This window comes from Mustela putorius, unplaced genomic scaffold, assembly GCF_011764305.1.
Source record: "Mustela putorius furo isolate JIRA1106 unplaced genomic scaffold, ASM1176430v1.1 tig00000127_pilon_pilon_pilon, whole genome shotgun sequence".
NCBI lineage: Eukaryota > Metazoa > Chordata > Mammalia > Carnivora > Mustelidae > Mustela > Mustela putorius.
This window is the reverse complement of record NW_025421288.1, coordinates 12,539,245-12,566,059: the sequence shown is the minus strand read 5'-3', so window position 1 is coordinate 12,566,059 and position 26,815 is coordinate 12,539,245. Positions and strand designations below refer to the sequence as shown.

The window sequence follows — 26,815 nt, the reverse complement described above, 5'->3', positions numbered from 1 at the left end:
GGCCGGAGGGGCTTGTGGGTGATTCACCCCTGCCCTTCCCCACCCTCCAGCGGCTAGGAAGGGGCAGGCCCCTCACACCCTGAAGCCCCTCCTGAAAGGCTTCCTTATGTGATAGCCCACCAAGTAGGTGGACACGATGTGCAGTGACACCAGGCATCTGGGGTGACAGGTTCAAACCCTGCCGGCACCCAGAGAACACGTCTAGCTCCCCGGGGAGGCGAAAACCCAGCGTGCTCCTCGAAGCCGGGCCTGGGTTCCCGGGGGCAGCTCAGAGGCACACCTGCCTGGAGGACACAGGCCCCTCAGGTTTCGGTCGGACGTGGATGAGCCATGGGACACGCGGGTGGCAGACCTGCTTTATTTGGTCCGCCCGTGCCTCCCTGCTGACAAGGAGGACAGTGTCCAGTTTCCCTTGGAGAAGCCCCACTCCCACGAGTGGTCTTTCCCCACGGTGCAGTCTTACCCCCCCCACCAGGGCGGGTGGGCACGGGTGGGTCGTGGCTAATCAGCAAATCCCATAACCCTTGGCCTCAGGGACTGCTTTAAAGGCTCGTCCACTCCCCATGCCAGGCCACAGGGAGTCTGCCTGGAACTGTGACCTGGGAAGGCAGGGAGCTCCCTGCCCCACCTGTGCCACGCTAGGAGGCCCGCGGGTAGTGCAAATCCAGTGGGGGTAGACCGTGCACTGTCCCTTCTCGGGCATCCTAGTTCCCGGTCCACAGACCGCTCTCTTCACTTCGAGCTGCTTCTCTCCAACTTGGTAAGTCGCCCACTGCTCTGGGCTCTATTTCTTCCCAGGTGGGATCTCCTCCCTCTCAGCAAATTCTGAGCCGCTGATGTGGGCCAGGGGCCGGCACACTCGCCAGGGGCATGGGGACAACAAGCCCCACCCTGCCTCTCACGGGTGCTCGTCCAGAGAGCCCCCTGCGACCATGGGAGGTGTGGGTGCCGGAGGCGCCACCCCACGGGTGAAGCCATACAGCCTTCCTGGGGGGGTGTCATTCTGAGCCGATGCCAGGACGATCTGCAGGAGGAGCTGGGACAGGTCCCTAAGCCACGCCAAAGGCAGCCTCCTGCCCACGTGGCAGCGAGGTTCCTGTCACCGAGCCCCCCTGCTTTCCCACCCAAGTGGGGACCGACAGGAGAAGAAAGCACCCGCACGCAGAGGCCTCTCCTTCACTCTCTCCTCCGCAGCTGGTGAGCACTTGGCAGACACAGGCGGAGCAGGAATCTCTCTTCCCACTGGACAGATGGGGAAACTGAGGCTCTGGGAGGCGGACCTGCCCCAGGCACGTGCCAGCAGCTCAGGGAGCACTCCATGGCTCTCTGGGTGAGGCCAGGGCCAGGCCGTCGGGGGACTGTCCCCTGGGCCAGCAGCCCCGGGCGGATAGGTGCTGTCCGCCAGCTCAGCAAAGGCTCCCGCCGGCCTGCTGGGACACCCTCCTTCCCAGTGCCCGTCCCGCCCCCCAGCAGCCCGGAAGGAGCCAGCCCTCCCGCCATCCCCCGAGAAGATATCAGGAGAATCGATCTCAGAGCCATCCGCTCGTAACCTCCCTCGATGCTGTCCCGCGGCCGGCGAGAAAGGCCGGGAAATGTGAAGGCTCTGGACCTCTGCAAGGAGCATAATTCAAATTCCTTCCCCAGGGTTTCATAACAGAGGCCTGCTGGTTTCCTTAAATGGGGAGTTTGCGAGCCACGCCGTTCCCAGAGACTCGCTGGCGTGGATGTGCTTTTGTAAAATCCTGAATGCTGCTGCAGGCCCAGCCATGTTCCACGGGGGGAATCCACTTCCGAAGGAAAGCACAGGAAAGCAGGGCTGCCTGGTCTTTGTGCGGTCGTGGGTCTGGCTGTGTGTTATTTTAGGGAAGGACCATTTTGCATTTTAAAGAAGGGGTTGGGTTTCAGCCTGGCTTTAGCTTTAGACTGGGAGTGACTGCAGCCCCTTGCTGGCTAATGCCGGCCTGGGCCTCCCCTCAAGCACTGGGCTGGTGTCTCTCCAGCTCCTGGTACTGGGCTCCCGGTACTTGGGGCCAGAGGGCCCTCCCCAGGACTGGTTCTGCCCCACCCAGGGGCCCTTGACCCTGGGGAGGGTGGTGGCTTCCCTTAACCCTGTCTGGATGCTTACTTTGCTACCTGTGCCCAATGGGACGGAATGGGCATCCCAAACCTTCACCACAGGGGACGCGTGGCGGGAGCCAGTTCGGAAGCCCTTCCCAGGGCATCAACACCAAAGTCAACTTTGCCCTAGGGGCTGGGGGTGTTGGAAAGAATTCAGAGGCAAGATCAGAAAAGATTTCAAACATTTAGTAAGAAAAGCCCGAGCTAGAGAATGACTGACTCCCAGTGATGGTACAAGCAAGACCAGCCTGGACATGAACATGGAGAAGATCGCTCCCCACCAAGCGCCAAGCACCTCCCACCGAGCACCGAGCACCTCTCCACCAAGTGCCAAGCACCTCCCCAACCAAGAACCCAGAGCCTCCCCGCTGAGCACAAACCCCTCCCAACCAACCAATGGTTTGTCACAAGGGAGAGATCATGAGGAAGAAAGGTCATGAGGAAGAAAGAAGACGCATGGGCACAGACACAGAGACTGTATTTGAGGTAGTGCACGAGGAGTATCTTTGGTGTTTCAACAACTAAGACTCACTGAAGCTGCTAAGTGTTCTTGGCATTTTCTGCATGACATGGGACATGGTCCCACCCTGTACAGATGGGGACACTGAGGCACAGGACAGCAGTGCATGGCCCTTGCTTCTTGCCTTTGTCTCTAACCCACATGCAAAGAACCAGCAAACCTGTGTGGTTCTGATCCCGAATCTGGCCACTTCTCACCCAGAGCCCATTAGCTTCCTGATCCATGCCCCCACCTTCTATCACCAGACCATGGTGACAGCCGCAAAAGACCCCCGGCTCCCACTCCAAAGTCCACCCTCACTCCAACGGTCAGAGGAAGCCCCCACCCCGCAACTCTTCCACTCTAAACAGGACCTACCCTTTCCCCTGCTCTGTGTCCTCCATTCTCCCCTTCACTTCATTACAGCCCCACCAACAGGCCAAGCCTCCTCCTACCCCAGGGCCTTTGCACTGGCCACTTGCACTGCCTGGAATATTCATCCCCCGGATGGCCACATGGCTCTCACTCTCATCGGCTTAGGTCTCTGCTCAAATATCATCCACTTGTTCTTAGTCTCCTAACCTACGACAGGAAGCCCCTCGCCTCACCCTCTTTGTCCTCAGGCCCCATGTTATTCTCCTCCGTGGCACACGTCCCTCTGGGACATACTATCTGCTTATGGTCCCTCCAGTGCATTGCAAGGGCCTCGAGGCAGCGCCCCTTAGCCTCTCCCAACACTGACAATGTCCCCTCTAAGCTGGGGAGACTCAGCCCATGCCAGCCACCACCTCCTGAAGGGTGGTCGGATTCCAGGAGTCCTGGGGTCACGCCGCAGTATGGGAGAGGTCAGAAATAGGGAACATCCTGGAAGGTCAGCCTGGCCCCTGGCAGCTCAGCCTGCTTGGAAGGGGGGCGCAAGCGGGGCCTGAGGGAAGTCACTGTTGAGTTTGGCCCCCCAGGAGGCTTGGGCTGGGGGGGCTCCGCCGGGGTAGATGCATCAGGCCTCTCTGGTCTGACTCCTGGACGATAAACCCCAGACCATCCCTGACCCCGTGTGTGTGTGCATGGAGGACACGAGAGCCGGGGGTGGGGGCGTTTGCTAAGTCAGCACACTGTCAGGCGGGGTACTCGCCCACCACAGCACCCCTTCGCCCTGTTCCCCAGCTATCCAAACACCAGCCTCGGTGAGACAGGCCTCCACCTCCTGGCCCCTGCTCCACCCACCTGGGGCGGGCTGACCAGCAAGAGAAGGCACCGCCGGGACCAGGGCAAGCAGGCGGCATCAGGAGCAGAACCCAGGGGTCCTACTGTGTTCCTGTTCAAGATGTCCGGGAGCCATCCACCTCTGACCACCGAAGCAACAGAGAACCAGACACACACAGCCGTGGGTCGGCTGCCGCCACCAGGTAGCTGGACACCTGCCACCCAGGTAAGGCTGTGTCACTCCCAGGCTGTGGGAAGAGGGGACCAAGTGCGGAGGGGTGACAGAGCGAACTGCTCCCACTCGGAAAAGCCTAGAATGGGCCCGGCCAGGCTGGGCCGTGCCATCGGCCACCTCCCCATGATCGGTCCCTCCCACCCAGCCTTCAGACCCCAGGATGTGCCTAGCTTCACTGCCGCTCCCACAGTCCCACCTGGAACTCAGGGCTGGGCCCTGAGCCTTCATGGGTCACGGTGAGCTCAGCTAGATGGAGAGCAGAGGGCTTCCAGAAGAGGCCAGAGAGACAATCCGCCCGGCCAGTTCCACTTCCGGACAAGGACCTCCACCTTTTATAACCGTTTTCAGCAAATGTCGTTAGAAAGGTGTGGAAGGCACAGATTCAGCCTGCGGGAGGGTCTGACCGCCTCGGACACCATCACACACACAACAGAGGCCTCGTGATTCACCTCGGGAGCCTTGGACGCAGCCGGTTTCAAACAGAAACCGAAGCACGGCCTTTCAAGGGGGAACGGTTCCCAACACCAGGTTCCAAAGGGCAAACTCCTTTCAAGATGGCCAGGTTTGCTCTGAAAAAGCTGCTTGGGCTTAAGTCAATTCAAGAGGGAAACCAGGGACCCCCGGACCCCCGCCAAGGAGAAAGGCAGCTGGGCTTACCCGTGAGCGGGGTCCAAGGCGATGGCCCGTGGCTGGTCGAGGTCCTGCCAGAAGAGGACCTTCCGCGACGTCCCGTTGAGGTCGGCCACCTCGATGCGGTTGGTCTCCGAGTCCGTCCAGTACAGCTTCTTGCCGACCCAGTCGCAGGCCAGGCCGTCGGGGGACACCAGGCCGGAGATGACCACGTTCTGCACGGCGACCCCCGTCTGGTTCAGGTAGGTCTGCTTGATGGCTTCCTCGCTCACGTCCGTCCAGTACACGGCTCCCTTGGAGAACTGGAAGTCCACGGCGGCCGCATCCTCCAGCCCGCTGACCACGATGGTGGACTCCAGCTTGACTCCGCCGGCGTCCACCAGCCGCACGTCCCGGCGGTTGGCGAACAGCAGGAGAGGGGAGGCTGCGGGGGGCGGGGGGAAGCGATAGGTGAGGACCGGCCCTGAGTCGGGGGTCCCACGGCGCGGCATAGGGGGCCACGGGCCTCGAGAGCTCCTGGCCCCCACCCCCGCACCCCGGCCCCTCTGCTCCTTCCTCCTGCTCCCCTGGGCGTGGCAGGCATTACCCCAGGGGACTCCTCCTGCCACGCCTGCCCCCTCACACCAGGATGCCGCCGCCAGGCCACCCGGCGCCTCTAGGGGCTACAGAGAAGTCACATCAGCCTGATGCAAGAGAAGGGGACGTCAGGGCACAGTCCTGGCTGGGCCTTAAGATTCCCTTACAGTTCCCGGACCCGTTGTCCCAACCCAGGCCCCTTCCTGGCACTGTGGCCTCGGTTTCCCACTCCGGAGTGCCACCCCTCAGCTCATACCCCTTCGACAGCACCATGTGCCGCGGCGGGGCTGAGAGGCTACCACAGCCAGTGCCGGGCTCCAACCCGGGCCATGCCCCTGAGGACATGGGAGACACCAGGAGAGCTGGAGGTCAGGACCCCCTTGGGGCTCCACCCCTGCCGCCAGCACCTGGCATCACGACGTCACAAGGCAGGGAGGGACGCTTGTAAAAATCGGACAGGGGCAGTGCAGCTACACGCGAGCCAGGCATCCCGACCTCCTGTGCGGAGACGGCCACAAAAGACCTCTGTCCCCAGACCTCCCTGCCCTTCCCTGCCCCAAGCAGACGCAGACAGAGAGGAAAGAACCTTCATCGTCACAGGCCACCAGGTCTCTGCAGGTCACCCACGACATGCAGAGCCGTGTAGGCTCCCCTGCAAGTGTCCTGGGGAGCCCGTGAGGGGCCTGGGCTATGGAGAGCATTGCACCCGGTCTGCGGATGGGGAAGAGGAGACCCGGAGGGGTGCCCACACAGCCAAGTTCAAGAGCAGCCTCGAGGCCTCTGCACACTGGACCACTTGTGCGCTGGGCGCGTGGGTGTGTTTGGTCCGCAAACATACATTACTTTTCTGTGTATATTTACTTCACTAATAAGTTTTTAATCATTAAGAAATGGGACTTTTCCTGTTTTCCCAGCTTCTCACCGGACGCGCTCCCAGCACGCCGCGGGTCCACCTGCCCGGCTCAGAGCCCTCCTGGCCCTTGCCGGGGCCGGCACACAGCAGGGGTCCTGCACATCCGGTTCCGGCACCCCACCCGCCTCCCGCACCCCAGCGTTAAGGAGGTCTGTTACCTCTGCCCCGGGAGAAGGGGAAGGAAAAGGGGGACTGTCCCGAAGGGTGTCGGTCCCCATCCCCACCTAGAGGCCCCAGGGAGCGAAGAGGGACACCCCCCGCCAACGGCCCGGCCAGAAGCTGGGCATCATCTGAGACTCGAGAGCCGGCCAGCTCTAGAGCACAGTGAGGGCAGGAGAGGATGCCCAGACTGGGGAGGGTCCAGAACCTTCAGAGGAAGAATCCATGAGGACCAGAGGCGGGGGGGCCTTCACTGCAAACAGGGTCATATGCGGGGTCTGGAGGACACAGCGACACAGGCAGGCAAAGCCACCACCAACAGAGACACCCCACAGCACACCCAGGGTGACAGGCAGGAGCACATTCCCATTCATCATTGCCATGCTGTTCCCGGTCACCCAGAGCAAGGATCACCAGCCATCCCGTTCCGCCAGTGAGGTTTACGGAGCCCAGACTGCTGAGGCGCCCAGACCGCTGAGGTTCCCCGCGGCCAGGTCCCCTGGCTCGTCCCCACTCACCCAGCCAAGGCATGACCGGCCCGAGTAGGCGGAGCTGAAATTCCACACTGTGATTCTCTACCTTTTGAGGACCCCAGGGCTCTCTGATAAATGGATCCTCTCCCCAGACACAGACCCCACGCAGCTGTGCACACAGTGCTCTCACCAAGACCTCATGACGTCCTCCTACCGGGGAGGACCCAGCTCCGGCCCGACGACCCCTTGCTAAAGCAAGCAGAGGCCAGGGGTAGCTGCTGACTTCTAGAAGTTAGCATCTATCTCAGGAGGGAGCAAGCTCCCTGTGGCCACAGCTATTCAAGCACTAGTAGGGCACTACAGGGGAGGGGCTTCTGGGGAGACGGACCAGGCGTGAGCATCATCAGGGGGCCGGCCCCACAGACAAGCAGTCTCCCATTGGCAGCGGGCAGGGGAAGCCCTATGGAAGAGGTACCCCAGGGGTGGGCGGTGAGTGGCCAGAAACCCAAAACACCCTGCCCCGCAGGAGAGGAGGCCGGGGAGCAGGAGGGGGAGCGAGGAAGGGAGCTCCTGGAAGCTGCCCCAGGCACAAAAAATCCTAGCTCTGCTCTGTACTTTCTCCCCAAACTGGAAAGACCACATTTTCACCAAGGTTTACACTCTGGGCAGTTCAGGTGCACCCTTCAAAGGCCACAGATGGGGGGTGTTCAATTTCTTGTGCTTTTCCTAAAGTGAGGCTCTCGGGCAGGGGAGCCACCCTGGAGAGCCAGGGGTGGGTGGGTGGGCGGCGGGCAAGGTTCCTGCAGCCCGGGCGGGCGTGGCCCCACCAGGCAGGCCTTTTCCAGAAGGAGCCGCTCCTGCTTCTGGGATGTTTGGAAAGCATGGCACGCTCCACTCCTGAGTCCCCAGAGGCACTCGCCTCACCCTAGTCCCCCCGGGAACTCACAGCAAGGGGGGCTTCCCCAGCTGACACAGGCACACCCACTCTCCTGGTGGCCGGCGCAGGGCCTGGGGAACCTTGGCCACCATGGCCCTCCCACTGGGAGACACGGCGTCCTGGGGGCCGTTCTATCCCACCGGTGGAGAGACTCCTGGGCAGAACAGCCAGGATCCAGCCTGCCATGCGGACGACGGTGGGAGCAGGGCCAGACAGAAGAGAAGAGCAGAAAGGAGAGAAAGCTCTCAAGACAGCAGTCAGGACGGGTGGCGCGCTGCACTGAGCCTGGACAGAGCCGGCCAGGAGAGTGGGGGCAGAGGGCCGTGACGCACCATCGGCGACACGCGGAAATCACCTCCATGTCCTACGTCACGACGGGGAAACAGACAATAAGCAACAAATACAGTAGATTGGCCAGGTTAGCTCCTTGAAACATCAACGGGTGGTTTGGAAAAACAGAGCGGGGTATGAGGTCTGGGAGTGGGGGCTGTCACTTCACGTGGTCAGGACAGTCGCCTTAAGAAAGTGACAATGGGGCAAAGACGTGAAAGGTTGAGGGAAGGAGGAAGGGAAGGCACCACCAGCAGAGGGAATGGCCAGTGCAAAGGTCCTGGGGTGAAGCACGTGGGAGGAACACATGCTGGTCCTATGTGCTCCTTCCCTGTGCACCCATATGCCCAAGACCCTCTCATCTCGCTGGGATGAGGTTAACTACAGCTCTGGGAAAGGGAACCTGACCTACCCCAGGTCACTCCGCCCGAGGACAATTTGTTGACTCAGAACCTGAACTTCTGGGCAGTGAGAAGGAATCGCGGGAAGAAAGAGTGCAACGCAAGAGGGAAGAATGGGGGCGTGGGGTGGACAAGAGCAGGAGCCACTGGGCCAGGCCACCTCCCAGCTCCGGAACCCACACGGGTCACTGGGAAAAAACACACCGTCCCTGGGAGGCCACAGACGCCAGGAAAACCCTTTCGGAAAACACGGTAGCAACTAGTATCAAGGACCACAAAAATCCTAACCCTCCCCCTGGGGGGCACCCTCGCAGGGATCACCCCTGGGAGCACCCGAGGGAGGACAATCCCAACTGCAGTACCGGCTGCTGCCCTATTTGTAACCAAAAACGAACAAAATAACTCCAAAGTCGGGGGTTACCAGACTGTCCTCTCAGCTTAACATCACACCCGCAGAACCATAGGAAAGTGGCTGCAGTGACATCGGAGAAGGGGCACGAAAACATGCTGGGTCCCAACACGCCCACCAGCCTGACTTCAAGCCGCGATCTGTCCCGGCACAGTTAATGCCAGCGCGCCGGGCGGGAACGGAGGCGGAACGGGACGCCAGGGAAGGCGACCTTGCCGGGTCTCTGGGTGGACAGACTTGTCCTGTGTTCACCCTGAATTCCGTTTATGTTGCTACATAAATATGTTATCTGCGCCAATATATTTTTCAGGACCCAAAACAGAAGGACCATCAGACCGGGTCTGTGCTCCGAGTGTGAGCCCCGGAGACAGCCCAGGGCGACGGCCCAGACCTGCCCTCTTAGACGGCAACGTCTGGTCTCAAATGGGGGTGATCGTGGTACCTCCACTTCGGAGACTATGGGGTGTGACCCGGGCAATTCACCCCAAGGTCCAGCCCAGAAGCGGCACATCTGAAATGTTCAGCGGAGGGACGCCTGGGTGGCTCAGTTGGTTAAGCAGCTGCCTTCGGCTCAGGTCATGATCCCAGCGTCGTGGGATCGAGTCCCACATCGGGCTCCTTGCTCGGCAGGGAGCCTGCTTCTCCCTCTGCCTCTGACTGCCATTATGTCTGCCTGTGCTCGCTCTCTCCCCCTCTCTCTCTCTGATAAATAAATAAAATCTTTAAAAAATAAATAAATAAAATAAAAAATAAAAAAAAAAATGAAATGTTCAGCGGAGAGCAGCCAGGGCGGGTAGTAATTCCTTCCTCCGTCCAGCCCCGGGCCGGAGGACCGGACTCCGTGGGACCTGCGTGGACGCAGACTCCGGGGGCCTGGCCTCTCGCCATGAGACCGGGGGCAAAACTTCAGAGGCAGGAAATGAGAGCCACTCTTAAAAGGCACCCCCGGCGCCGAGCAGACTGAATCCCCCTGCGAAATTCTCCCTTGGTTTAACCAGGCACAGATGACCCTTTCCATGACCCTGGATGTCCACGGCCCCTTCTTGCCACAACCCTCAGGATACCCCAAAGAGTCCTGTGGGTTCTCTGCACCTCCCTGGTGGGGGACTGGGAGCAGGCCCTCCCACCTGTCTGCAGGCGGTCGGATGTTCCCGGCCCCCCTCGGCGGAGCAGCGTCGGACAGAGGCCATCTCCTTCTCCCTCCTCCCTTGGGGACCAGGACCTGTGACCAATTCCCAGTCCCCACCGCAGTAGGATAGGGAGTCTGAAAACCCAGCGCCGGCCACTGCACGCGACCCCATGTAAGCATATCCAGCATTTATATATAGAATTCATAGCAGATGTCTGGCCGTCATTCCAATGGCTGTATTTTACACCGTTTACATGGTTACACCGAACACAGCCCGCTCAAGGTAACCCAATCCTCTGCGACTCCACCAAAGAAGCCACAGTTTTGGTCCCTGCCTTCCTGATACCCGGCGAGCAACATATCACTCACCGGAGCAGCGAGGCCTGGGCGCCAGCTGTGGCAGGGGCGGGGGGCTTTCGTCGCACACCAGCCCTCAAGGGAGGGAAAGCTACGTGGGGCCACATTCAGGGAGCCTGTGTCAGTTGGGCAAGACACGTGCTGCGCGCATAGTTAACTTAAACAAGAAGAAATGGCAGGTGAGTGCCCCAGATGGGAAGTACCCGGAGCCTGAAGGACAGCGAACCTCCGGCTGGACATGGTGGGCTTCCTGGAGGAAGTGAGACCAGACCCCTAAAGGATGAGTAAGACTGTGAATGCCGAACGTGCCCAGGCTCAAGACCAAGATGCATCTTTGCACTCAAGGTAATTGTACTCATGACGGCTTACAGGCAACTCGCCCAGCACCTGACAGCTCTGGGGGTTTGAAGCAGTTTCTCGAAGTGGGTACGGACACGACCGGCCTGCACACCCCATCCCCAGCGGCGAGAGCTCCGGCACACCTCTCCTGCTTGGGCCACACCTCCAGCGACACCTGGGCCCGCTCCCGCCTTCCCTCTGCTCTGTTCTCACCCTCCTGTCCAGCCCTGAACCGGCCCACACACCCCACTCGGGGCAGAGCCACCCCTCCGGATTCCTCCCCAGCACGTCCTGCTGTCTCGGGCCTACTGCGGTCCGCTACGCGCTTTCACAACCGGCCCCCTGAGTTGCACGGGCTCTGCTGGGAGGTTTTATGAAATCTTACAGGGTTCCCAGTATGAAAAGGCCAGAGAAGTCACCGCGCAGCCGGTGGGAAGGAAGACACACAAGGATGCTTACTGCGCTGCTGTCTCGGAGCGAAGGCCTGGCTTCGGGAGCGCATCGACGTCGCCGTGGGAGGCGGGTGCAGGGGACGCTCGCATGACTGCGTGACCGTACTCCATGCCACGGGGCTGGATGCTTTTACGCAGTGAGGACGCTAAATCTTATGTGCTGTGTGTTTTAACACAACAACGTAAACCAAAATGGATGGTGCAGTAACATTACAGAACGTTACCAGCTACTGAAGAGAAAGACTTGGAACTCCCCATAGAGCCTGCATTCAGGGTCTGTTTTAAACACCGAGCTCTCATTAAACCATGTCACGATGTGCTCCTTTTCCGTGTATTTGAGCCAGTGTAGACTCACTATTCCTAGCTCATTAAACAGGTTACGATCCAATGTTCCCGTTAGCTCTGATGTCCATTCCTCCCTGCACTTGGACAGCGAGACTCCCTGCGCGCTGGCCCTGGTGTCCTCTTGGCACCTCCCCACGGCCCCCCAAGGATTTCTTTACTTTCTGGCCCAATGATGCGCTCCTGACACAGGTGCCCCTTTCCCTCCCCAGGCCTGGCACCGGCCTCTCCTCTGACGAGCTCTGGCTCATCTCTGGGGAAAGTGAGCTGTGGAAGCCTGGACCTGGCCACGGGCTGTGCTCGCTGTCCCTGGGAAGTCACCGTCTCTGGGACTGTCGGGAGACAGAGCTAGGGAACACAAGCACAGGCCACCCGCATCATCTGCACACATCCAGTGTCTGGGCGGGCCACTCACCATGTTTGATCAGAGCCCCCAAGTCACTGGTGGAGCGTCTGTGGTCGTCCCTGGACACACACGTGCACGCACAGGCAGAAAGAGCCATCGCCCGACCAGCGTGTCCCACTGAGAGGGACAGAGACAACACTCTTGCCACAGCGTTTCCACTCACACGGCAAGCCGGTGTCCTTTCTGCGGCATTGGGAGCGCTGTGATGCTCACATTCCTGTGCCTGTGGGCGTGGTGTCACCCTTCCAAACGGTCCCCAGGCTGCAGTGCCCAGCGGCGTGGGTTCGCGTGGGAGGGATTTCCTTCGGGCACGACCCCCAGCACAGCGGCCTTGCGTTCAGGGCTCCTGACTCAGCCACGCATGCGATACGAGGGCTCTTTCAACGAAAGCCCGTGGGAAACTAGATTCCACGCAGCTCGCTGGTCGGTGGCCGAAGCTGTGTGACCAGAGGCTCCCGGGAAGCCAGCCCTGCATTTCCCCACCTTCGCTGATTCACATTGGCAGCGAGTTTCCAGAACGCACGACTATAGATAAGGAGAGATGGTCTGGTATACACACGCTTTTACACACGTGTGCTCCTAGAGCTAGTTCTGCGTCTCCTTCTGCGTGGGTCTGTGTGCACACGCAGTAAAAACCCCCCAGCACGCGTGGCACATTTCCCGGGGGCGCTTTCTAATTCTCCCCCTCGCTGGGCAGGTCAGCAGCTTCTCCGAACCAGACACGGGCCGTTGTGACCAGCGAGTCACTTATTTGCTCAGTATAACTGACTTCCCAGGCGCTCCGGCCTCTGCCGCTCACCGCACCCCTCCTAGCTTCTCGGTGGCCCGGTGCCACAGGCCATGTCACTACCAGCACCTCCATGCCGCACCCCGTCACCACCTAGTATCCTCAGGTGCCAGGGGCCAGCATCTGGGCTGGGGGAAGGCAGGACACTTTGGACTCGTGCTGAATCCACAGACCAACGTGGAAGAAAGTTGCCTCTCCAGGATAGTGTGTTCCTATCCATGCACATTGATTTTAATCTTGTTTAGGATCCTTCTATAAAATTATATCATTTTTCCAGACAGTCTTGTACATTATTACTTAGAATCCTCGTCCAAACCATCATTAAAAAAAAAAAGTCGCAGGACTCCAACAGAGAGAAACTGCAGAATTCCCGCCACGGCTCTGATAAAGCAGACCTCAAAGGCACGTGGGCTGGCGCAGGGGCTCGTTGAAGGAGCTGTGGAAGCCTCTTCCCACCCCTGGGGCAGGAAAGTTCTATTTCCCCTTTGAGAGGAAATGCAGGAAAGGCGCTGATCTGGCTAAAAGGAGAGGGATCGAGGAGAAATCGGTGTGGCTTCCAAAGTGCGAGTGAACTCGGCTCCAAGTACAAGAATCCTAACCTTGACTGCTTAGCGCTGAAGTCAGGGATGTTAAAATGGCTGGAAATGCCTGTGGCTTGACTGTGAGCACCGATCTCAGCAAAACCCCAGGGCAGCTTCTCATGGCAGCTTCCAGACTACGGTCATATTAAACGCCCAGACAACCTTTTATGTGGGCAGTTCCTCAAAGTCGGGAACCTCCCCAATGCGGGCCTCTGCACCCCGGGGCCCAGAGCAAGGGGGGCACCCTGTCACTGGGGCCAGAGGCCGCGGTGACCGTTATCCCAGCGACAGAGTCTCCCCTTCCATCTGGGGCTTCCCGCTCAACTAAGAGAGGCCCCTCCATGACACGTCCTGCAGTTCCACAACGTTCCAAAGGCGCGACTTGACATTTACAACAATAATAAATGTTGGGTTTCCTTTAACTGAACAGATGTTCTGCCTTTTATGGAAAGCTCAGGAAAGTCCAACTGGTCAGACTGAATGGGCCGAGCCGGAGCGGAAACCTTGAGAACCTCTCCCAAAGCCCAGGGAAGACACCGCTCCCCCAGCACCCCCCCGCACCTGCCCTGTCACAGCCCCCAGAGCCTCCCCGACCCAGCTGTTCATCCCGGACCCAGTCCCCGAGGATCTGCCCAAACGCCTCTCCCACCCTCAACCTGGTCCCAGCCCCCAGGCTTCCCGCAGGACCCCACTCCCCCCAGAGAAGACCAAGGAGACCGGGCCCTCCCTGGTCCCACAGCCAACCCAGGTGAAAGCGGGGTCCTCCATGAGACTGCCCAGCTGGCGCCGTCTCCTTGGGACAGGGATGGCCGCTGCCACCCATGGGCCCAGGCACAGCCCAGCCCAGCTGCCTGGGGGTGGGGGGGACGCACCTCCAAGGCTGGGCCTGGCACCTGGGGCTTCTGGCAGAGTGCTCTCCTGCTGCCCTTCCTGTTCCAGGCGCTAGCCCGGGAACCACCCAGCCATCGATCAGGTATGCTGACGGTTGCACAAGAATTACAAATAAATCTCCTATTTTGCTTCAAACCCAAAGCAGATACAGCCAAGGCTGGCATAAGACGATAACCCATTACAGAGGACCTGCTTATCTATCCACTCCCACACCAAGGCCGCTTGGGATCAAAAGAAAGAGCTTTCATGACAAGTGTGGGGAGTTCAGAACAGACAAAACTTGAGTGGTGCCTCCTGGGACAAGGCGGGCAGGGAACAGTTAGAAAAAAGCTCGAGGAATCTTCCGGAACACCAGAAGGTCTACTCTCGACCTGGACTATGATGCCAAGCTGTGGACATTCATTGGCGAACGTCTCTGCTAAGGTCTACGCCCATTGCTGGGTACAGAAGCAAGATCACACCCTCCCGTGTCCCAGCCAGTCACAGAGGTTGGTGCCAGCCCTCAGGCTTGCCTCACACCTGCCGGGCTCCCAGAGTCTGCCCACCTGCTCCACCGTCCACAGGCTTGCCAGCCTGGGCTCACAGCGCCGCTCAGAGCCACCCGCTTCCTCTGGCTTGGTGACCCCATTTCTGCTGTCCCCAATGGCCATGCTAGGCTTCCTAACCCTAGTGCACACGCGCATGTGCACAGACACACACACACACACACGGTAATTAACTCTGAGGCCCAGGCAAGTTTCCAGAGCAGGGACCACATTGCAAAGGTCAGGGACACAGACAGACAGGAAAAGACAGGGGCAGGTTTAGGGGGTGGAGCAGGAAAGAAGAAATCAGTGGCAAAAGATACAAAGAAAATGAAGTTTCAGACACCTCAGAGCACAAAGAAGCTTAGAGGAAAGCCCTTAATTAGGGTTTTCATTAAATAGGGAAAAGGGCTGGTGGGGGGTCCCCGCTCACCCCCTGCGTGTGGGGGAGCTGTGCCCTGGGGCAGGCACGAGGACACTCCGGCGCGTGCTGAGGAAGAGCCTGGTCTCGGGTACTCCGCAAAGTCCTGGGAGACCAGCAAAGGCCCAGGACCTGGCACGGACCCCGAGACCTGCCAGAGGGACCCCTGAGTATCAGTCTGGAGTAGCCCACTACCGCCAGGGGCCACTGTGAGGTTCCCAACCCTGGCCCGAGTGACATGGGCCCCTTCCAGGGGTGACTGTGTGGCCCTAATTCCCACCCAGCATAGGCTCAGCCCTAACCCAGGACATGCCCAGGGATGACCATCAGATGGTCAGCAAGCCGCCCACCGTGCAAGTCCCGGAAACCACTTCTCAACTGAAGCCAGCGCCCCAGCACCAAGCCCCCACCCCAAGTCCCACACAGGTCAGCGGACCCCAGAGGGATGCGCAGGGAGGGGAAGGGACTGGCATCTGCCGTGGGCCTCCAGCTCATCACCCTCCACCCTAACCCAACTCGATCTCAAAACACACTCCACGCCGGCCTGACAGAGGAACAGGCTCATTTTTATTTTAATTTTTGGAGATGATGAATCTCTCCAGCTGCTCACTGAGGTCACACGGCAGGCAATGGGGGCGGGGGGGGGGCCTGAGGGGTGGAGTCCCCGATCCTAACCTGGCTCTTTTCTCCACCGCCTCCGACCATGCCCCCCATCCCACCCAAGTCTATTTGAGGGGACAAATCCCAAAAGCAACCAACAAACAACCTCACGGAATGTCAAAGTTGACGAGTCTCACCCAGTCTCTGGATGGGAGTAGGTAGGAACTTCCTCTGACCTTGGACTCAGACATGAAGCTGGGCCACTCCCAACAGTCAGCAGAGTGAGACCACTGCCCAGAGGGGACAAGTGTGAAGAACCACACCAAAGCAGGTGACAGGAAGGAACAATGCCGGTGACATCCCCTGTCAGTCTGGGCACAGCCCAGCTCGCACACTGGTAACCACCCACCTGTAAAGTGAGTCTAGGGAGAGGGGACATAGTCTAGCATGAAATTGCCATTTTTTTTTTTTTTTTTTTTTTTTAAAGATTTTATTTATTCATTTGACAGACAGAGAACACAAGTTGGCAGAGAGGCAGGCAGAGAGAGACGAGGAAGCAGGCTCCCCACGGAACAGAGAGCCCGATGCGGGACTCGATCCCAGGACCCTGGGATCACGACCTGAGCCGAAGGCAGAGGCTCTAACCCACTGAGCCACCCAGGCACCCGAAATTGCCATTTTAAAGGCTCTGAGAAGGGCACCTGGGTGGCTCAGTGGGTTAAAGCCGCTGCCTTCGGCTCAGGTCATGGTCTCAGGGTCCTGGGATCGAGTCCCACATCGGGCTCTCTGCTCAGCAGGAGCCTGCTTCCCCCCCGCCCCCCCCCTCTCTGCCTGCCTCTCCATCTACTTGTGATCTCTCTCTGTCAAATAAATAAATAAAATCTTTTAAAAATATATATATATAAAATTTAAAAAAAATAAAGGCTCTGAGAAGTCCTGCAGTGAGGAAACGTATTTCATGTCCTACACCCAGGACTTCCAGAGTGTATCTGATGAAAGAGCACCATGTAGTTTTAACCAAGGGGACACATTTTGAAAAATACTGGCCTCAAGGTGAAGTGAAACAGAAAACACAAAGCAAAACTGAACAGGAGCCATCAGGAGAGACTGGCCAGAAGCACCACAAATCTGAGAGTGCCGGCCATATCCAGCTCGGCACACTCGCTTCCCAACCCCCAGCGACCTCCTCCCCTCCGCATGAACAGGAAGAATGATGTCCAAGGCTGGGGGCTTTCTGGGGCCACATGGTCTTCTGACCAGAGGATGTCAGTCCTATCAAAGAGGCTTTCTGCATCTGGCTACTGAGAAATCACCTACAACAAACCACCCCAGACACACGTGACCCAACGAGCTCCATGACACTGGTCCTCACGGGCAAGAAAGCATCGTACCCACCAACACAGCACAGAACCAGAAATGACCCCAACTGCCTGGGACCCCAAGGCCACGTCCTTGAACGCAGCCCCAGAAGTGCACAGGGCCCCCAGAGCTGGTCCCAGTGCCAGGGACGGAGGACACGGCCCACACCAGGGCCGGTTCCCAGAGACGAGTTGCCCTTCCTGAAAAGGAGCCCATGAACAGAGCCCACTGGTGGTGGATGTCAGGGTCTGGTTACAAGCACTGCAGAGATTTCCCTGGGAGGGAAAGTGCTTCTCCTGGAAGCCACCTCCACTACCAACTAACTATGTTTTAATTGGGCGGATATATCCATTTTGCTGCAGTGACCGTGCAGGTGCTGACAGCTGCCGGGGCCGGAGCACAGGCCCGAGCACCTTCGAGGGAAGGAAGCGGGCGGCCAGGGCTCACCCACAGGCAGCCCAGGGTCCCCCTCCCGCCCCCTTGCTCTCTCGCACACGCGCACAGGCACTCTGCAAGCTCTAATTTAGCCCCTGTGGAATGCTACCAACTCAGGGATACCTAGGACAAGTTGGTAGGAAAGATGACATTTGATTTATGTTTGCAAATGTGCGTTTTTCACTAATTAGAAGGTTTAGGGCAGAGCAGGGGAAAATATGTATTTCAGAGTCCCAGTTTGACTTGCCAGAAACCAGCCAGTTACTAACATTCTTATTTTCGACAAAATATAGCATTCTGATTACATACCATTTCGGTTCAACAGCTCCCTGCTCCCGGAAGTGGCCCAAGGCCACGGCAGAGACTGACTCGGGGGCCCTGGGGGCCTGACCTGCTGGCCCAGTCCAGCAAAGGGGTTGGGGGCAGTGGCTTCCACCCGGCATCCTGCCCCATGCAAACAGGCACCACAGGGCCGCTCGGGTTCCCACTGAAGGTGGGGCCACCCAGGAGCAACCTCTGGCCTCAGTACCCTTCCCACCCCCCCATAATGAAAGCCGCTTGTTGTACTGGGGGCCTGGCAGCCTATTTCCTTTAGAGATGAAAGAAAACACTTTTATGATTCAAATGGCAGCGAAGGGGTAGGCAGTGGGGCCTCAGCTGGCCAATTTGTAGGCTCTAACCTTGGTCTACTCCTGTGGTTCCCCAGAGTGACTGCAGGGATTAATGAGTCCACTGGACACCCCTTACGACCTGCTCGGAACCCCATAAACGTGCAGGGACTAGAGCTGTGTTGCGGGTATTCTAAGGCAGGAGGCATCGACCAAAAAGTAAAGATCTCATGAGATGCACACCCTGTAGAGAACGTTCTTGATGGAGACCAGTATCAAAACCATCCTGAGTGCAAGCTGTTACGGGTCTCTTCACCGTCCGTGGAAACCACCCAAGAAGCTTCTAAGGGTACTGCAGGTGGGTGCACGCGTGTGTGGATCATGGGGGAGCACGGGCAGAGTGTGCGGTTCACAGCTCCCAAGGAGCACACGCACCCCTCGTCTCAAGTGGCAAAGGGGGCAGGTCCACCAGCCGGGGAAGGCCTGAGGCTCTGCTGACCCTGGTAACGCCCACCCAGTTCTACCTGGCTTTCCAGCCAGCTCGGGCTCTGCGCTGGGTCCTGGATCCCTGCCCTTTGGCCAGGGACCAGTATCAGATGCAAGAAAGAAGGGGCCAGATCAGCTCCAGGGAGCCCAGACAGTCCCACATCCCAGGGAGCACGGAGGCAGTGCACATCCAAGAATTTAGTACAAGGCCACACAGCAAACTCAAGATTCGGGAACAAAGGTGCAGAGCGCCCCGAGCCTCTAAGTGCCTCCCCCACCCCACACAAGCTCCCGCCACGGCTGCCAAATCCGCAACAGTCAGCGGGGGTCTCTCTCCGGGCTGGCACCGACCGGTCGTTTCCACTGAAGAGAGAAGGTGGGAGCACTGGGGCCCTCCCCCCAGCCCCACTGGCGAGGAAGACGGCGCTTTCCCCGTGTGGTCACAGAGATCTCATTGTTCTCGGCAGAGAGGAAATAACTGAGCTCGGAACGCATTTTGGAATTGGCAGAAAAGAACATCTGGGAGAGGAAACGCATTTCAGAAACAAACATACCTTTGTACCAGCTTTTATGTTCTTTCAGTGGTGCAAAAATAATAATAATAATAATAAAGGTGTGCCAAATTTACCATCCCTCTACAAAATCTCCTTTTTATGGGGCAAAACGGGGAGGCTCTGCTTTCAGATGATCTGCTGTTCCTGAACAAAGCAGCCCGCAGGGCACGGAGGCCCCGAGGCTGCGGCCGGGAGCTGAACAGAAGACCTCAGGCTCACGATGCCTCTGTCCCAGGCAGGGCAAGGTGGACAGACAAACCATCCTCCCCGTGGTCGGCTTCAACCTCTCGCCTCTTGGTCCCCACTACAGCCTCTCTGAGCACTAACATGCCTTGAAGGGCGGGATCTTCTGGGTCCCGAACGCAGGGCTGGGGGCTGCCTATAGAGCCCAGCACTGGGGACCAGCTCTGATCACCCTGGGAACAAGCCAGGGGTCGAGTCTGGAGTTTCATGAGAATGTGGAGAAGCCGAGCTCTGTCGGTGTGTGGGTGCAGGTATGCGGACCAGGGGACTGAGGCACGACGGGACCAGGTATCCTGCCCAAGGTCACCCTCGCTAGTCAGCAACACACGAGAGCAAAGAGTGCGGCTTCTTGCCCAAGTACTTGAAGCTCATTCATTCTGCCTAATGGGACAATGAAATGACCCCGAGATCTCTCTGCAGAAGGGTCAGAGAGACAAGAGAGACAAGGTCCCTCATAGGGACCCCCAAGGCATGGCAGTGACCCTGCCACACTCTAAGGAGGAGGGCCCATCCCTCAGCCTCTGTCCCTCGGGACAGTGGCCTCCCACCACCTGACCACATATCCGGGTCCCAGTTTCCAGGACAAGCCCTGCGTCCCCAGAGAGAAGAGGAAACAGAACAGAGAGGGGCCCCTGCAGCCTGGGGCTCCACACAGCTCCTCCTCAGGCAGAGCGAGCAGGTCCCAGAAGATTGTGGCTTCCGAGGGGGGACCCCAGGTCAGACGGGGGGAGCAGCAGCCCCTCTGGTCATCCTGAGGGTCCTACCCCAGCCCTCACCCACCACCCCCCGGCGTCCTGGCACAACCCTGTACAGGGTCCAGGTTCTCCTGAGTCACCATTCCCATCTGTAGGAAGTGGGTAGGGACACGCAGAGTGCGCGGTTAGAACCACACAGCAACCCAGGAGTGGGAATCCACACTCCCTGAGGACCCCTCACGGGGACCCGTGGGTCCTAAGCGTGGAGTGCCACATCTCCCTCACGACAGGGCCCAACACTCCTGTTGCAGACGGAGCGGGCAGTGCCGGGGTGGGGGGAGGGAGCTCCTGTCTCCCCACCCTCCACACACAGGCTCACTCTCCCAACCCAGGTCAGCACCCTGAGCCTCTTCAGGGACCATGGAGACGTAGCCAGCCCCCCTGCCTGCAGGGCTACTGTGAAGGTCGCAGCCATGGAAAACCAGCCCGCCAGGCAGCAGACGGCAAACACCGCAGGAAGGGAGGCGTGAGCCTTGCCGAGGAAGCCAGGGTCCCGACGGCACAGGGTGGGGGTGCCCTCCCCTCACGGCCTCTCCTCCAGGGCAGTCCCTGCTGGCCGAGGTTCAGAGCGTTCTAGTCCCGTGCCTGGCCCGGCCTGGGCTGACCATGAGGACAGGGCCATGGCCTGCCTGTGTTCATCCTGTTCCAGGGGCCTAGTTCTGGGCCAGGCACACAGGAGCACCTGCTAGGGGCTTAGATTACTCTCGGGCTAGAGGCAACAGGAAGTCAGGAAAGCCAGCCCCGGCTGCAGAGGGGACAGGCAGGTCCCACCTGGGCTCGCAGCCAGAGGGCAAGTGCAGAGGGAGGGGCAGGAGCTCAGGGCCTCGGGGCCTGAACTCCTCCTGTGGGCTGTGGCAGTGGGAGACCCGGTCTGGCACACGGGTTGGAAAGCAGCCTTTCTCACCAACTACGGAGTGCTTACTGAGCACAGGGCCCCCGTCTGCCACCCAGAGCAAAGGCACTGACCATCCACATCCCAGGGCGGGGAAGTCGGATGGAGCAGAGAGCTCGCCCGAGGGTGAAGACGTGGTGCCCGGGCTCCCTCCTCTGCCTCCAGCGGGGAACTGAAGGGGCAGGAACACTGACCAAGACGAGAGGGCCAGGGACAACTGCTGGCCAGCCAGGTGGCCGAGCCACTGCAGAAGACACCCTGCCCCCAGCCCAGGACGAACACAGACAACACGGCAAAGAAAGCGGGGTCCCTAACAATTTCCTTCGAGGAGGGACAGGCAGGGGACATGCTGGCAACACCCTAAAAATCGATGCCAACAAATCCAGATGATGGAATGAAACCCAAAGCACCCTCAGCCATGCCTCTGACAGAGCAAAGATCCCAGGAAGCATCCCTATCCCCGAGGGACACGCACTGGCTCCCCCAGGCCTGGGGCTTCCAGAGCCCAGGCCCGCCGGGCTGCTCCAAGACGAGGAAGCAAATTCAGTGCCGAGGGACCAGGCTGGATGCGGCCGTTCACGCGGCCCAGCGCCCCGACTTCCCGTGAGTCTAAGCTCAGCTCACCACTCCGCTGGAGTTGAACCTGACTCCCAAATCCCCGAGGGCCCTCTCCCCAGAGAACAACAATTATGACTGTAATAATAACCCTAATAGCTAATAATTATTGAGCACTCACCGGGAGCCAGCCCCGTGTCAAGCACTCTGCAGCCTCGCCGCATCCTCGGGCGACGATTACCAGCCCCCGACACGTGAGGAAACTGAGGCCCAGAGGAGCAGGTCCTTCTGGATCCTCCCAGGCAAGGGGACTGCTGGGGCCCAGCGCCCACCTCGTGGCCAGACCTGCCTGGATCCTGGAATGTTCCACTTCACCCACCAAATCGCTTACTCCCGGCCCAGGTCTACGGCCCAAGGGACCACTTCTGGTACAGAAAACGCTGAACAAAGACCCTCTGTGAGGGCAAAGGAACCCGAGACTGTTTCCGGCACCCGAGCTTCCAGACCTTGCGGAGCTCCGACCGGCTACACGGGCCACGTGCATGGCCAAATCAATAAGCAGAAAAGGTTAATACTTAGCAAGGGCCCTTTCCCTGAAAGGAGACAATCTTTCCACACCAAGGGAAAATGTTTTTGAGACTAGAAATGGTAGCCCAGCAGACGAAAACTGCTCTTTTGCTTTAAGGGGTCCCCCACATGCCCCCCGGAAGAAGGTAGGGACTACAGGAAAATGACCAGAGCCTCCGGGGGCCCTTCCGCTCCCTCTGCTGCAGCCACCTGGGGGCAACAAAGGCAGGGGCCCCCCGAGCCGCAGAGGGCCCACACTGCATCCTCCCCGGGGACGGGGCCCTCTGTGCCCAGCCTGGCAGGTTGGGGGCCCGGGCAAAGAGTGACACGCTTCGGGGCTGTTCTGCTCAACAGAGGCAAGGCCAGGTGGCCACCTGCTGTGTGGGGAAAGGCAAGGCCGGGGCCACAGTCAGCACCGAGACGACCAGGCCCACGCTCCTCTTGGGCCGGTGGTGCCCACACAGGTCCCTGGTGCCGGGGCTGCTCCCTGGCAGGGCTGGGGAACCAGCCCCGCGGCCCTCGTGAACCAATACTTAACCCGCCCATGGGACAGGAGAACTCTGGGCAAACACAGATGACACGGGGACAGCCAGCACGACCCCCCCCACAGTGGGTAGTAGTTCATGGACACGGGACTCCATGATGAAGTGTGTCCAGGACGCAGCAGGTTTCTTGAAGTAAAACAGCTGATTTGTAGTGGGTCCTCTCAGAGGCCATGCCTCAGGGATACGGGTTTCTGGGGCGCCTGGGGGGCTCAGGGTGGTTAAGCCTCTGCCTTCACCTCAGGTCACGATCTCAGGGTCCTGGGATCGAGCCCCGCATCGGGCTCTCTGCTCAGCAGGGAGCCTGCTTCCCTCTCTTTCTCTGCCTGCCTCTCTGCCTACTCCTGATCTCTGATTGTCAACTAAATAAATAAAATCTTGGGGAAAAAAAAAAAAGGAATACAGGTTTCTGGTGGCAGACTGGGTCCCACACTCAGCCCCACGCGGCCCCACAAGGCTTCTGCTATGTAGGACCGGTGTTCTATAATCCGGGGACACAGCAGCACTGGATGCTACGATGGGGGTGGGAGTTCACCACGCTGTCGATCTAAGGATGTGTAAGATTTGCTCCCTGGACAGAGGAGGCCTTAGGAAGCGTCAGGACAGCCACCGAGCATCTCCCCCATGCCAGACGGCAGGGGGAAGGCCAAGCATGAAGGCAGCCTCTGTCCCCAAGGTCCTCTCAGCGTGGGTGGGCCACGGAAGGTTCTAGACTCTAGAGGAGATGGACCTGTCCGGAGAAGTGCTCAGCCCAGGGAGCACAGGAGAGGGCTAACGCCAAACTAGGGGCCGCACGGAATACCAGGCCCAAAAGTTCCCACTTCAGATGTTGGGAAACTGGTGTCATTTTCTGAGAAGGGGAAGGACATGATGAAACGAGTTTTGGGAAAACGTAATCTGGCCAGAGTGAAAGGGAAACGGGCGGGGGTGGGGGGACAGTTCTAGAAGACCAGCTGGTGGAGTCTCCCACTCCAAGGGTGAGAACTGAGGGGACCGGCAGGTGAGGCCTCGGAGCCGGAGAAGTGGGGGGACGGGGTGGGAAGGAAAGGAGAAGCCGGGCTTTCCAACGTGCAGGAGGGAACAGAGCCCAGGCCCGCCTCGCAGGGCAGAGGGAGAGCGGGTGTCAGGGTCGGCCCCGCGCTCCGGCCTCAGTAAGGGGGAATCTGGAGGAGGAGCGGAGACAGTTCTTTCGGAACTGATGTTCTGGAGAAAGTTCAGAGAAACGGCCTTCCCCCCAAAAAGCAACTTGCAAACACAGCTTGCTCTGGGGCCACCCCCATGCTCCCACCGTGGAGAAGGCCAGCTCCTCTCAGGGACGGCAGCTGCTGCCCGCGGACAGGCTGGAAAGCACCCAGGCCCCCGGCTGACATGTTCTGGCCAGGGCCACGCGCTCGGGCGGCCTTTAATGCCCGGTTGAGCAATTCCCTAAGACTTCTACTCTAGGCGGGTACCACCTCCCCACTGGGCTAATAAGGGGGTGCGAGCCAGGTAAGAAATTAAAGTCAGTCACATTTTGTTCTGGAATGAACTCGGGGAGGGGGGCGGTAATTTACATAATTATATTCGCCTTCGGGCTCACGCCGGAATTAGCTGCAGCAGAGCTGGTTGCCTGAGCAAACGCTGGTGTGAGCCCCGGAATGGGGGTGCAGTGGGAGATCCAGCACACATGTCACCTCTAAACCACTCCGCGCAAGAGGAAGCAAAAATATGAAGACTGGCTCCTTTGTGGCGGAAGATGAATCTACTTCCAGAGCCAGAGGCCAGCTTGCTTGCCAGAGAACACGTCTGAAGTCCAGCCCTCTGACACCTGTTGAATGCGGCCATTTACGGTCTCCGGATCAGGAGATCAGGAGATCAAAGGATGCAACCTGATCGGCTCACTGTGAAGTTTATCACGAAGGAATAAATGTTCAAGAACAGTCGACGCAGTTTTTTGAAGACAACGAAGGGGGAGTGTTACACTCAGTCTCAAAATTCACCACGACGCTACCGAGGCTCTAACCGCGTACTGGGAAAGACAGACACCCACAGGTCCACGGAGCAGAACGGAAGGCGCCAGGACACGGAGCCACGCCATCCGTGAACACTGCACATGGAATAGTGAGTGGTAGTTTACCTGAATGGGGGGTAGGATGGGCCTTTCCATCAAGGTGCTGGGACAATTCCCTATCTCGTGATGGTGGGGGGTCGGGGGAGCAACACACATCAGGGACAGATCAGATCCCTACCTCACACCGTAGACCTCCCCCAAATCAGTGAAAATAAAGTCTGAATATAGAGCACAAAACACTAACCGCCCTGGAAGAAAATAAAGGAAGCAATGTTTAGAACCTGGCGGGAGAGAAATTAAGCACAAAACCCAGAAACCGCAAGGTTTAATGCCTTTATCATAATGAATTGCCAGAAAGAAGGATGAAAGACTAACTTCAGATCAGAAGAAGAATGTGGAACACATTTTACAGAGTCCCTGTCCATGCCAAAGAAACAGCTCCTACAAATCAATAAGGAAAAGATAATCAACTCGACAGAGGTATGGGCTCGGGACAACAGTAGGCAATTTACAGAAAAATACATACAAATGGTTAAATGGCCAAGAAGCGAGTCATGAGGGATGCACCAATCAAAATATGTTATAGTTTTTAAGCAAATCGATTTAAAAAAAATGGAATCTGTTAGGCACAGGACAGCACATACCTTCACAGATGCCCAGCAGGGTTTGAACCACTGTGGCCTCTTTGGAGGAATTGGTCAGTATTGTTACCAGCTTCCAAGTGGATATACTCCGGGGCAAGGAACATATCCTACAGATGTGCCCGTGCACAAATGCACAGATATGACTGAACAAGGGGGTCACTGCCGCATGCCATGATTGTAATAGCACTTAAGCATTTAAGTATTTCTACCTATTCTACCTATTCGTAGAAGCAAATGGACAACAAGTACATGCCAAAAAAAAAAAAAAAAAGGCAAAGCAAAGCAAAGAGGTGTTGAGCAGGGTGTGGAGAGACTGGAACTCCCCAGCCACTGGCGCCTTACACAGGGCAGCCGCTGAACAGCACAGACTGATGGATCCTCCAAAATCCAACACAGAACTACCATGTGGTCCAGCAGTCCCCCTCCCAGGCACGTGCCCCAAAGTGAAGGCAGGGACCCAGAGAGATGTTCGCACACCCAGGTTCTCAGCAGCAGCCAGAGGGGTAAGAGCCCTGGGGGCCACCAGCAGGTGCGTGGGCGAACAGAACGTGCGATGTCCATGCGGGGAGACAGGATTCGGCCACAAGAGGAATGAGGTTCTGCCACACGCTACGGCTCGGATGGACCGGAAACACCGGGCTAGATGAGATCAGCCACCGAAAGACAAACGCCGGACGAGTCCACGAAGAGGAGGCAGGGAGTACGGGCAGGTTCACAGCCACGGGAAAGCAGGAGGGGGCTGAGCGGGAGCTGCGGAGAGTGAAGACCGGGCCATGACGGCTCAGGGACACAGTTTCTGTTTCAGGCAATAAAAAAAAATTGTGGAAGTAGGGAAGCTTGGGTGGCTCAGTCAGCTAAGCGTCCCCCTTCAGCTCAGGGCATGATCCCGGGGTCCTGGGATCCAGCCCTGCTGTGGGGGGGCGTGGGGACCCTCTCAGCGGGGAGTCTGCTTCTCCCTCTGTCCCTCCCCTCTGCCTGCCATTCCCCCCTGCTAGTGCTCCCTCTCATTCTCTCTGTCAAATAAATTAATCAAATCTTAAAAAAAAAAAAAAAAGAAGAAGAAGAAGGAAACTGAGGTTCTTGGAAGAGAAGTGCACCCCGGACCCCACAGGGAGGCCGTCATGGGCCCAGGGTGCATGCGCAGCTCCGCTGGCTCCTTCCAACCGGAGGAGCCTTACCAGATGCTCAGGGGGCGCAGGAGACCCCAAAAAGGCTAAAAACTACTTTCCTCCCTGAGCGAATCTTGCTTACCTTTAAGCACTAGAAAACAGAAATGAGGCAAACTGAAAGCGCTGAATTAAATACCAACCAATAAAGCAAATAAGAAAATACCCAGAAAGCACAGTATGCCCCACCCCTGCACTATGCCCCACGCCTGCACCAGGTTATCACCACGATAACCTCCCCCCGGGA

General features: G+C 58.5%; 1 protein-coding gene across 1 annotated transcript in view; it reads right to left on the bottom strand.

Annotated features, from left to right (window-relative positions):
* The window catches only part of LRP5 (LDL receptor related protein 5), a 96,965-nt gene that overhangs the window by 65,244 nt on the left and 4,906 nt on the right, over positions 1 to 26,815 (bottom strand). The window contains exon 2 of the mRNA XM_045066029.1: positions 4,713 to 5,109. Within this exon, the coding sequence (XP_044921964.1) occupies positions 4,713 to 5,109 (397 nt within the window). The remainder of the gene's footprint in view (positions 1 to 4,712; positions 5,110 to 26,815) is intronic.